This window comes from Eupeodes corollae, chromosome 1 (assembly GCF_945859685.1).
Source record: "Eupeodes corollae chromosome 1, idEupCoro1.1, whole genome shotgun sequence".
Taxonomy (NCBI): Eukaryota; Metazoa; Arthropoda; class Insecta; order Diptera; family Syrphidae; genus Eupeodes; species Eupeodes corollae.
The window spans coordinates 121,987,169-122,000,304 of record NC_079147.1 but is presented as its reverse complement, the minus strand read 5'-3'; the positions used below and the strand labels follow the sequence as shown (position 1 = coordinate 122,000,304).

The window sequence follows — 13,136 nt, the reverse complement described above, 5'->3', positions numbered from 1 at the left end:
AAGAAACCGAACACCAACGTGAGTTGGCCCAACTGTTCGTACCGTTATTAAACGAAATGACAAGACAACAAGACTTAATTTGATTTAGTTTTATTTATTCTTTGAATTGTTTTTATCACCGTTCTGGTTCGTGTCTGCCGAAAGACTAACTCCCTAACCCACCTATTGGATATTTGCCCAGTCAATCCAAATGCTGAGCAAGCTATTTCGCCTACCGGATGGTTATAGGCGTATCGCATTACGCATTACCTAAAGCAATGCAAAGGTTTAAGCGCAATGTCAGCAGGTTCCCATGAAAGCTTCATGCGTGGTTCATTGACATCCAATAGAACGATGTTTCCGAAGGTCAACGTCGTTGGCGTGTGTTAACTTTATTATTATTATTATTGTTATTATTATTATTATTATTATTATTATTATTATTATTATTATTATTATTATTATTATTATTATTATTATTATTATTATTATTATTATTATTATTATTATTATTATTATTATTATTATTATTATTATTATTATTATTATTATTATTATTATTATTATTATTATTATTATTATTATTATTATTATTATTATTATTATTATTATTATTATTATTATTATTATTATTATTATTATTATTATTATTATTATTATTATTATTATTATTATTATTATTATTATTATTATTATTATTATTATTATTATTATTATTATTATTATTATTATTATTATTATTATTATTATTATTATTATTATTATTATTATTATTATTATTATTATTATTATTATTATTATTATTATTATTATTATTATTATTATTATTATTATTATTATTATTATTATTATTATTATTATTATTATTATTATTATTATTATTATTATTATTATTATTATTATTATTATTATTATTATTATTATTATTATTATTATTATTATTATTATTATGATTATTATTATTATTATTATTATTATTATTATTATTATTATTATTATTATTATTATTATTATTATTATTAATATTATTATTATTATTATTATTATTATTATTATTATTATTATTATTATTATTATTATTATTATTATTATTATTATTATTATTATTATTATTATTATTATTATTATTATTATTATTATTATTATTATAATTATAATTATTATTATTAATATTATTATTATTATTATTGTTATTATAAAGGGTGTTCCAAAATTAACGCAAGATTTGAATTTGCCGCCATTTGTGCAGTGATGTGTTGGCAATATTGAAAAAAAAAGCAATTTGACCGCTAACAGTCCGATGTCCGATGTGTTATTCCATACATAACCCTATCCTATGTACTTTACGAGTCAATAAAAATATAACTATCAAAAGACTAAAAACGGCGTTTTCTATTTAATTCAAATCTTGCGTTAATTTTGTAACACCCTATAAATTATTATTATTATTGTTGCAAACATTTCGTCAATGATATAACAAATTAAGACGACCAACAAATAATAATAGAACAAATTCATACAAGGGCACACAGAGGCTCAAAAGAAAACATAAAACAAATAGAAAAAATGTATTATTGGCCCTCAATTAGAGAAGAGGTAGAAGAACATGTAAGATCATGTGAAATTTGCAATAGGAATAAATACAATAGGAAGCCCCATATTGAACCAATTGGTGAGGCACCAATTCCCAAGAACAAAGGGGAATCCTTACACTTAGATGTAATGATGTTCGAAAAATTGAAAGTCATAACTTGCATAGATGCATATTCTAAATTTTTAGTTAAAAAAAATCGTAGAAAACAAACTTAACCTGGGTATCAAAGTTTTAGAAATTTTACAAACATTTCCTAATTGTACTAACATAACTTGCGACAATGACCTGACATTTACGAGCCAACCATTCAAAACGTTAATGGAACGTCAAAAAATAGATATCTATTATTTTCAAGCGAAACATTCATTATCAAATGGACAAGTAGAAAGAGTGCACAGCACAATTCAAGAATTAGCTAGATGCATTAGAGAAGAATTTAAAATAGTAGACTTAGAAGAAGTACTAATCAAATCAGCTTTAGAATACAATAAAACTATACATTCTGTTATTAATGAAAAACCTATGAATATATTATTTAACGAAAAAGATCATTCAATAAATTCAATAAAAAAAACAGCACAAGAAAAAACTTTAAGAACGTTTAATAAAAAAAGAAAACAAATTCCACTAGAAGAAAATTGTATTGCATATAAAAAACAACTAATGAAAGATGTGGAAAAATAAAACCCAAATTCAAGAAAATTATTGTAAAAGAAGATTTAGGTCATACTATTAAATTAAGAAATGGAAGAGAAATTCATAAAGATAATTTAAAAATAATTCAATAATTTCATAAAATGTTCCTCTTACTGTTAACAATCACAGCTTGTGCAGCTCAAGTAATCGATTATTAAAGAGAAGATTATTTGTTAATTAATAATAACGATGTTTTAATATACGAAGATGATGCAAATCTTTTTTATGTAACAAATCTAACTAATATAAGAAAAACAATACGCGAATCCAAACAAGCTTTGATAAAGCATCACGATCAAACGGAATACCCTGGTACTCCATACACTGAAAAACACGGAATAGATTTCTCTATTATAGAAACCCTATTAGACCAATTAACTTTAACTAATCGAAATAAATGAGCTATCGAAACAATCGGTACTATTTGGAAATATATTGCAGGATCTCCTGATCAAAATGATAAAATAATAATCGAAAATAAGATAAAAACAAACAATTTATGATTAATTCAAAATTATTCAAATTAATGGAAAGTATATCAAAAAACCACATAGATGATATTGTAACCAAACAATGTAAAATTATCATCCTAGAACTACAAAACTTAGTGAACATACTACATCACTATCTAAGCTTGGAAATTTAAATCCTAATATATTAAGTTTAAGAGAAATTAAAAATATAATCAAACATGAAAATGTATCACTATCTATTTCAGATTTATTAGATGTATCCAAATTTAAAATTATGCAAAAACTGGATATCATTGTAATTCTAATTAAATATCCTATTATAACATTGAACTGTAAACTTTTTGAAGTTAGAGCAATAAGTCATATTGAGGGAAAAATAATCATACCAAATCAAATTGCCCTCTGCAAAAATAACTATACAAATATTAAAGAATGTAAAATAGAGTTAAACAACTACTACTGTAAATTAGACCATAACGCCAACTGCCTATCAAACCTATTAAACAACAAAAAAAACACTTGCAGCAAAATCAAAGAACACAATCCACGGATAGAAGTCATATTGGAAGGATCCATTTTAATTACTGGAGAACACATTGTTGATAACATCACTTATCACGGAACTAATTTAGTTACTTTAAGTTACCAAACTAGTATAGATATTTAGTTACCAAACTAGTATAGATATATATACAAAAACCCATCTTACGAAATAAAACAATTCCTAAAGGGATATTCAAGTTCAAACTATGAAATTGGACAGTATATTGAATCCATAAACGAAGATTTAAGAATACAAAACATTAACTTTTTAAATTTTCTACAGCAAGAAGTGTACGATAATCCAACATATACAACCATGTTTGCACTCTTAATTGTTATCACAATAATGATATTAAAAAGAGCATACAAGACAAACCAAAACAAGAATCTCAAGATGATTTGATAGAACAGGCATGCCTACGCATAAATCGCGCTATTGCAGAAGAAATTGAACGAGGACGTTCAAACTTGAACTAAGAGGGAAGTTAAGACAGCAGGAAATCAATACCCATCGCAGCATCAGCATTTTCATTGCTCTTAATCTCCAAACCATATTGCCACCCAAAAGTGATGATCAGCATTATCATGCTCCGAACAAACAGTACGACAGCCAAGTGGGCAGTTGGTGATCATCAGCGGAGCAGTGCAGTGCAATCCCTTGTATTAATGTTAATGATTGTAAAAGTATTTTAAGAAATAAAGATTTTTTTTTAATTAAACATATACATATACATATACATATACATATACATATACATATACATATACATATACATATACATATACATATACATATACATATACATATACATATACATATACATATACATATACATATACATATACATATACATATACATATACATATACATATACATATACATATAAATATACATATACATATACATATACATATACATATACATATACATATACATATACATATACATATACATATACATATACATATACATATACATATACATATACATATACATATACATATACATATACATATACATATACATATACATATACATATACATATACATATACATATACATATACATATACATATACATATACATATACATATACATATACATATACATATACATATACATATACATATACATATACATATACATATACATATACATATACATATACATATACATATACATATACATATACATATACATATACATATACATATACATATACATATACATATACATATACATATACATATGCATATACATATACATATACATATACATATACATATACATATACATATACATATACATATACATATACATATACATATACATATACATATACATATACATATACATATACATATACATTTTGATCCCTTTTTTTATACCCCTCAATAGTTGAGAATGAGGGAAAATTCAACAATAATTAAAGAATAGAAAATAGAGAAGAACATAAGCAAATGTAGTAGGAGATCGAGGAAGATAATAGCAACAACGTTTTGACATTATATGTGTGTATGCATATTATACTTGAAGAGGAAAGTTTTTACGGTTATGCTTTGGCAAGAAATAGAAAAAGTGTTTATAAGAGAAACAATAACAACGCAAGAAAGTACTGCAAGAGTATTTTTTGCGGTAGATAGTGAATACAATATATTTTGTAATATATTTGTTTTTCAATTCAATAGGGTGTTCCTGATAATTGTCTTTATTTTTCATATCACTCTTAAATCAAAAAAAAAATATGTTTTATCTTTTTTATACCAAACATGTAGTTTCATGTAGTTTCTTTAGTTTTTCCGTTTCATATGTATATGTACATATATATTTATAAAGGGTGAATTTTTAAAAGTTATATGAAAGTTAAAAACAAACACATACAATTCGAAAAAATGCATGAAATCTTTATTTGAATGGATAGTACGGTCCATATAATTTAATTTTTGAAGATTATTTCAGATGTTGAACTTGACGGCTCCTCAAGGGGTCCATTCGCTTGTTCGTTTGTAAGACGATTCATGGTGCAATTATAGACCAAACTGAAGATGTTTGACAGTGAAACAAAACACGAAACGTGCGTCAGCTGTTTAAACCAGTGTTGCCAAAAAGATAACAGGTACAAAATCTCCCTTCACTTTAAAAGGGATTTTTTTGTTTTCAAAAGGATTTTTTTCTTGATTAGCTTTTCGGTAATAATTATGATTTCGTCAGTACTTGCAGTTAAACCTCAAACTATCTACGAATTCTTTAGTAAGATCTCATATACTAGAGTCAAATGGGCTATTTGTACTGATAAGATATCCATTTTTGAGAAGTTTTTGTTGCTAAATTCCTAGACATGCTAATTAAAAAACTTTTGAAACAAGGTGCAAACTCGGCATACAATGCACTAACAAGTATGTTTGTATCTTATACAAGAAAAGACAAGTTCCATAGAAGCAATAAGTGTTATCATAATGATATCTCCACACAAGAAACACTTGCATTCTGTCAAAATCACAATACCTTATGTATTAGGCTTATATTTTTCCAATTAAGGCATTGATACCTGTAAGGTTAATTTTTCAATGTAGTTTTATATTATATTGTATTTATTTATTTGTATGTTTTTATATAAAAATTTAAAATTCAATTCAGTACACCCTATTTAATATTTGAATAAATTTTAATTTTTGATTGTGTTTATACTTGATGCGTACAAATAACAAATAATACGCAAGAATAACAACAACAAAATAACATATGCATCATATGCCAAATATGGCAACATTTAATTTTTCAAAAAAATTTAAAATTTAAAATGAAATGAGAATTATTAATATGAAAATACCTACAACGTTAAAGTATACATAGCTACAAGCATATAAATACATATGCACATCTACTCTACATTCACACGTGAAAGCAAAAAAAATGTAAACAAATATTATTCCTTTTTGGTTTGAAATTTGTATTTTGGCTATCTCCCTCGAACATATTAATGCTTATGAAACCTAAACAAATTTACTTTTCTCATTCTTTCTTTAGTAATTTTCTCCTCATTCTTGATTTCCTACCAAGAATTTTGATACACGCAGCGCCATAAACGGCGTGGAGATGAAATAAAAATGTTCGTTCCATAGGAGTACAACAGAAAATATATATACAATGAGATGTGTTTAAAGCCATTGTTTTGGCAATTAAATACTCGAGTTGAAGGACTACGAAAACGCTGATTCACTACTAAAAAGCAATTTAATACTTTAATTCCACAACCGTCCTCTTGTCTATTTTTAAAAAATACTTTGTTATGCTATAGGTGTTCTCTCTACTTGAGGATAGCTCACATGACCTTATTTTCGTGCACCTTTAATAAATAGCCTTGATATCTGTCTGGGTAAATTGATAATATTTCATACCATGACAATAATTTTTCAGTACGTTAGTTTCCGGTTATCTATTATGACAGCCTTTAAATTTTACAATTTAACCACGTCTTGAATTCAATACGTCTAGGATGGTTTTTGAATGTTATATATCCTACCTTTCTTGAATGATTGGGATGGAAACATGTAAATGGTTCCATGTCCGCACTCACACCATACAATCCAGCTGATGTTGTGGAAGGCTCGGTTACGTCTTGATTTATTGCATGCATCCGTGTTCTTTCTTTTGCACAGAGAAAAAACCAAACAGATCTTGACACTATGGTCCACGTTATTAAGCTAAACCAATTGAATTTATCTGAAAAAAAAAAAAATATATGTACATCAGTGGTGAGGCGTGACTTATTTATAAAGTTAAGTCGGAGAAAAATGAGGGATTAGAAAAATATCAGAAATGTACTTGCTGAAAAAGATCTCCCAACTAACACTAATCGGAAGTGTTAAAAACAATCTACTCAAATTAAAAATTTGAGGAAATGTGTCACGTAACATGTCTAACATGAGTGCTAAAATTTCAAGGTGACGACAGGATGGAGTTGTATTCAAACCTTTAAGTTAATTTTTTAAAGCCGCAAAATCGAATATTCAAGGAAAAATATTTATTATAGAGGATATTATTTTATACGGAATTGTTGCTACAAGAGAATCGTATTTCGATTTATTTAGTATGTTAATCTAAGAATACTAAATTAGTAAAAGATTTATAACTTGTATTAAGGTGACCTTTAATATTTTCTTTAATTTCTGTACAAAAAAGTGCTTATAGCGCGTTTTTGAATCTGTTTCAAGTAATATCCTTTTCCATGGCGGTTCTCCGCAACCGTTTAGACTTTCGAAAATTGATTCAAACTTGTCTATGAAATCAGAGCCAAGCGAAGACTCAAAACATTCTATTTCTCCTTTTGCGATTTCAAAATCCGTTTGTTTATTTTGAATCAAATTGAAAAGGACACCAGAAATATTTGCTTTCTAATTTAATAGATAAGCTCAAAGGAGGGGTAGAGTGTCCTATTTCCACCACTTTTTTTTATTTAAGAAATTAAGTTTCTAAAAGTCATTATTTTCATCTAACAGAAAATCTGTCAAACAGCAACCTTTTCCTATAAGGGCCATTGTGACTTTTGAGTTATTAAAATTTAAACAAAATGCAACCACATTTCACAAATCACTTCCAATCAGAGATGGCAGAAATGCGATTTTTTTTTATTTACTACATTTGTTATGTCTGCTACATAAATGAGGTAGTTAATGTAGTTAAATGTAGCAGACGTCAAAACGTAGTTTGAAATGTCCATTCAACCACCAAATTGACAAATTGCATCGAAAAAATAACTGTGAAAGTTTGAAAAACTAACTCTCGAAAATTCGGAACAGGCTTAACCAAGAATAAATTGATTTAATTAAAATTTCGAATTCCTTGATTTAGTTCATTTACGCAACATATTTGGTTCTTATGACGTAATCTACTCTGCCATCTCTGCTTCCTATTCAAATTTTGTTCACACTTTTATTTATACACCTTGCACTGCAATCTGCTTGTAAACTGTATTTTAGAACAAAATCTCATTTCCGTAACTTTCTGCCAAAAATTATTCCACTACGCAATTTCCCTTAAGTGGCAACACCTACTTCTTAAACTTCATCCAAATATAATAAGTCGACAGAAGACAGGTTACGTTTGTCGTTTTTTCTATACAGAATTGATGAATTTTTGTTTGCTCTATGAAAATGAATAACAAGTGTAGTGCGTCACCGTACTGCTTGTTTGTTTTTTGCACAAACAAGTGAATTTTCAGATACATACAAATTCATCGGATGAACAGCGGTAAACGTCGGGTTATTTCTATGCTTCAGAAAGCGTTGGTTGAATAAAGAAGCACGCGCCTAGCAAGAAGTAGAAGAGGAAACGGGAGAGAAAACAAATTTTGTTCTATTCAGGGATAAAATAATAACCCGGCATACCTTTAAAGAAGAAAATACATGTTGATTGAAGTGTTGTAAAGTAATGTCGATGTCACAAGCGTAGCTGCTGTATGATTTGTTTATATAGGTTACATATCCCGCTCATTCTCATTCCCAATCCATATTCTCACTTCCTATTCCCGTACGAAAAGTTCATTAACATTTTTGTTGATGCTGCTTATTTTATTTAATAAACAAATACATTTCATTTTTCCATTCCCATAGAACCAAAAGTGTATTGATATCATATTTCACTTGATTCCCACAGAAATCAAGTTTATATTAAAAATCTGTTTATGTTGCAAATTTGATTAATATAATTTTTGATATTGTAATTTTAGTGTTCAGTAAGATCCGATAGAATAAAGATCTAATTTTTTTAAAAACTCAAACGTCGTGTTTGATTATATATTTGGCGCAGTCGGTAGGATTCTTATAAATTGTAGGAATCCATATTATGTTAATGCGTATCATACAAACGAATATTGTTGAACCCTAACGCTAATAATTTTTTAAACATAGTTGATAAAAGAAAATCAGTGAACCCTAACGCGAATAAATTTCAAATCGAAGTTGATAAAAACAAAAATCAGTTAGTGCGTATAAAGCAAACGAATATTGCCAAACCCTAACGCGAATAATTTTTGAACAACAACGAAAAATATTAAAAGAATTAACAATTCGTCGGAACAGAGCACTCGGATTCTGGAGGAGAGAAGTTGAAGATATTATGATGAACGAAGAGATGATGAACCGATTAGCAGATGTGTTGGAAGCATTAGCTGCACCACACGCCCAAAGGCCGAGTAGAATAATCTACCTAACCAAGGAAATTCAACACATCCCAACATTCGAAGGGAAAAATGAAACACTTAGCCAATTTTTCGCAAGTGAACATATCTTAATTCTGTAGAGGAACCACTAAGAGGAGAAATCTGGCAAACTATCTACAACACGAAAATTATAGGACGAGCAAAGGAGACCCTGACAACAGACCTGAAGGATGGGAAGCAACAAAGGTAATCCTGAAGCAACACTTCCGGCCGATTTGCAGCTATAAAGATATATCTAGGAAAATTTGTAATCTTAAAGTAAGTTCAATTCAAGATTTAAATGAAAAAAATGAAACAATAACTCAAGAAATTAATCAATTCGCTACTTATGAATCTAACCCTGCGGAGGCAAAACAAACTTTTTATGCAGTGTTAATCAATAGAATCAAGCAGTTAGTGTCAGGAAATTTATCTAGAGAAATCAAAGATCTTTATAACTTACATTTAATAAAACATAGAAAGAGAATTTTTAAGTTAGGATAGACGTAGTGTACAAAATCCAAATAATAATCACCATAATCAGAACAGTAGGAATTGGAGAGATAATAATAATAATCCCTTCAGATAAAATAACTCAAACTCAAATCAAAATTACAATAGGCAGAATAATAAAACCTTTAATAATAATCACCACAGGTATAATGGCAATCATACTAGACAATATAATAATAATTCTTATTCTAGGCAGAATAATAATAACTTCAATCCAAATTATAACAGACAAAACTATAATAATACAAATAGCAATGGACAGAATACATCAGGTCAAAATAGGCAGAATGTCCAACCCACTTTTAACCCTTCTGGACAAATACGAAATTCAGTACAAAATTCAGCACCAATGTCTATAAATCAGACAACAATTGAACAAATTACGACTCGGAACGAAGAAATTCATAACGTAGATTCTGAGTTTTTTCGCATTTAAAAAATTTACAAGGGACTAATAGACACAGGTTCTACGATGAGTATAATTAATTCAAGTTCAGTAGACTGTAGCAATTTGGAGTTTTACGAAAAAGTAAGTATGAAACTTCAAACCATTAATAATACAACAATAGAATTAATAGATAGAATAATAACAAAGATACCAGAAGAATTTAATTACAATTCATTAGGTAAAACAAGATGGTACAAAAGGGACTAAGGAGAAAAACTATACGACATTCTGATTGGTATGGATTTGCTTAGCAAAATTGTCAAAACATTAGATTTTGATAGTAGAAGCCTTGTTTTAAATAACGGTACAAGACTCCCAATATATTCCGAAGACAAAAAAATGACATTTGATTGTTTTGAATTCTTAGGAGAGGGAAAAGAAATGGACTTAAACCATTTAAATGAAGAAGAAAGAGAAGCAATAGAAAACTTATTAAAAAAATTCAAAAATTTAGTTTATCACGAGGGTGACCAGTTTACAAATACAGACACAATAATGCATGAAATTAAAACAACAATATATCAGTCAATACACCCAAAATATATAGATTACCACCCGAAACACGAGGAAGAAGTCAGGCGACAAGTGCAAGAAATGGAGAATCAGGGAACTACCAGGAAATCGAATAGTCCGTATGCATCCCCAATTGTAGTAGTAGAAAAGAAAATGGACAATTCAGGGATAAAGAAGTTTAGACTTTGCGTAGATTATCGTAAGTTGAATGAGATAACAATTGACGATAAGTTCCCCCTCCCAAATATCGAAAGTATATTAGATAAATTGGGTAGAGCCCAATATTTTTCTTCAATAGACCTTGCAAAAGGATATCACCAAATTAAAGTTCATAAAGCGGACATTGCAAAAACGGCTTTCGTGACACCTAATGGACTCTATGAATATCTTAGAATGCCATTTGGGTTAAAAAACGCGCCAGTAACGTTTCAAAGATTAATGAACAACATATTAAGAGACTGTATTAACAAAATTTGTGTCGTCTATCTAGACGGCATCCTAATTTTCTCAACGAGACTTAAAGAACATATTCAATCCTTATCCCTTATTTTCAAAAAACTCTCTGAACATAATTTAAAAATTCAATTTGATAAATGTTCATTCATGAAAAGAAATACAGAATTTTTAGGACACATATTAACGGCGGAAGGAATGAAGCCGAACCCAAATAAAATAAAATGCATTCAAGAATACCAACTACCCAAAACAGAGAAACAATTCAAATCATTCTTAGGTACCAGTGTACCACAGGATACTATAGAAAATTTGTAAAGGATTATTCAAAAATTGCCTATCCCATGGTAAAATATTTAAAAAAGGAACGCAAATAAACCTTAATGATTCTGAGTATATTCAAGCGTTTGAAACACTTAAATCAAATATTATCAAACACCCCATTCTTAAAATTTCCCAACTTTGAAAAACCCTTCACACTTTTCACTGACGCAAGTAATTATGCGATAGGAGCAGTACTTATGCAGGAAGGTCAACCTGTATGTTACGGGTCAAGAACATTAAATGATCATGAAAAAAAGTATTCAGCAACGGATAAAGAGTTCCTAGCAATTATTTGGGCAGTTACTTATTATAGACTATATTTATGGGGTATTTAAAATCGTCACAGATCATTTACCAATTAAATTTTTAAATAAAAAATATAGGGGAAAAGAGTTTAGTCAGAGAACCCAAAGGTGGTTATTGAAATTACAGGAATATCAATACGACATCGAATATCTAAAAGGTAAATTAAATAATATCGCAGATTTTCTAAATAGGATTCCAGAAGAAAATAACAAAAATGACAAGGTAAATGTAAAACAATCAGTCAATAATGTATCAAATAATGCAACAATACATTCAGTAGAAGAAGAACATCTTAACCACATTCCTATAAAAGAATCAATAATAAATATATATAAAACTCAATTAATTTTAGCAAACAATGCAGATAAAGAAATAGAAATTTTACATGGAAGAAGAATTATTTATATTGATATGACAAAAGGAGAGGAATATTGGAGAGATGTGTTACTTAGATTTATTAAGTCAGGAATTACAGGAATATATGTACACAAAACTGACATATCACGAATTCAATAAAATACAAAAATTATTAATACAGTTGTTTGGTCATGATAATCAGATCAAATTTATTAAAGCAACATTGTGAGCACAGGAAATAAGTAATTTAGAAGAAGCACAGAAACAAATATCATTATACCATACTCAAGAAAGTATTCATAGTGGAATTGTTGAAACATACCATAGTTTAAAAAATAAAATATATTACCCCAAATTAGTAAAAGAAATAACCAAAATCATTAATAATTGCAAAACATGTCTGAAGACAAAATACGAAACAAAACCAATTAAAAAGAAATTCGAACTAAGTGAAACCCTGAATAGGCCAAATGAAATTTTGCACATAGATATCTATTACTTCATGAAACTCCCATTTCTGACCTTAGTAGATAAACTAACAAAGAAAGCATATACATACTATTGCCGAACCGAAATTGGGTAAAAAAGATAGTAACTCTTGAAGAACATTTTTCTAAATTTGGAAAACCTTCTAAAATAATTGCTGACAATGAATTTAAGTCCGAAAACTTAAAAGAATTTTTTAACGCACATGAAGTAGATCTTCACCTAACAAAACCTAACACTCACACTGGTA

At 28.1% G+C, this 13,136-nt stretch overlaps 1 protein-coding gene across 2 annotated transcripts in view; it reads right to left on the bottom strand.

Annotated features, from left to right (window-relative positions):
- LOC129938514 (segmentation protein cap'n'collar-like) overlaps positions 1-13,136 on the bottom strand; it is a 177,804-nt gene that overhangs the window by 71,145 nt on the left and 93,523 nt on the right. For both annotated transcript variants that reach the window (XM_056046134.1, XM_056046135.1), the window contains exon 2: positions 6,811-7,010. In XM_056046134.1, coding sequence (XP_055902109.1) covers positions 6,811-6,924 — 114 coding nt within the window. In that variant the 5' untranslated portion in view covers positions 6,925-7,010. The remainder of the gene's footprint in view (positions 1-6,810; positions 7,011-13,136) is intronic.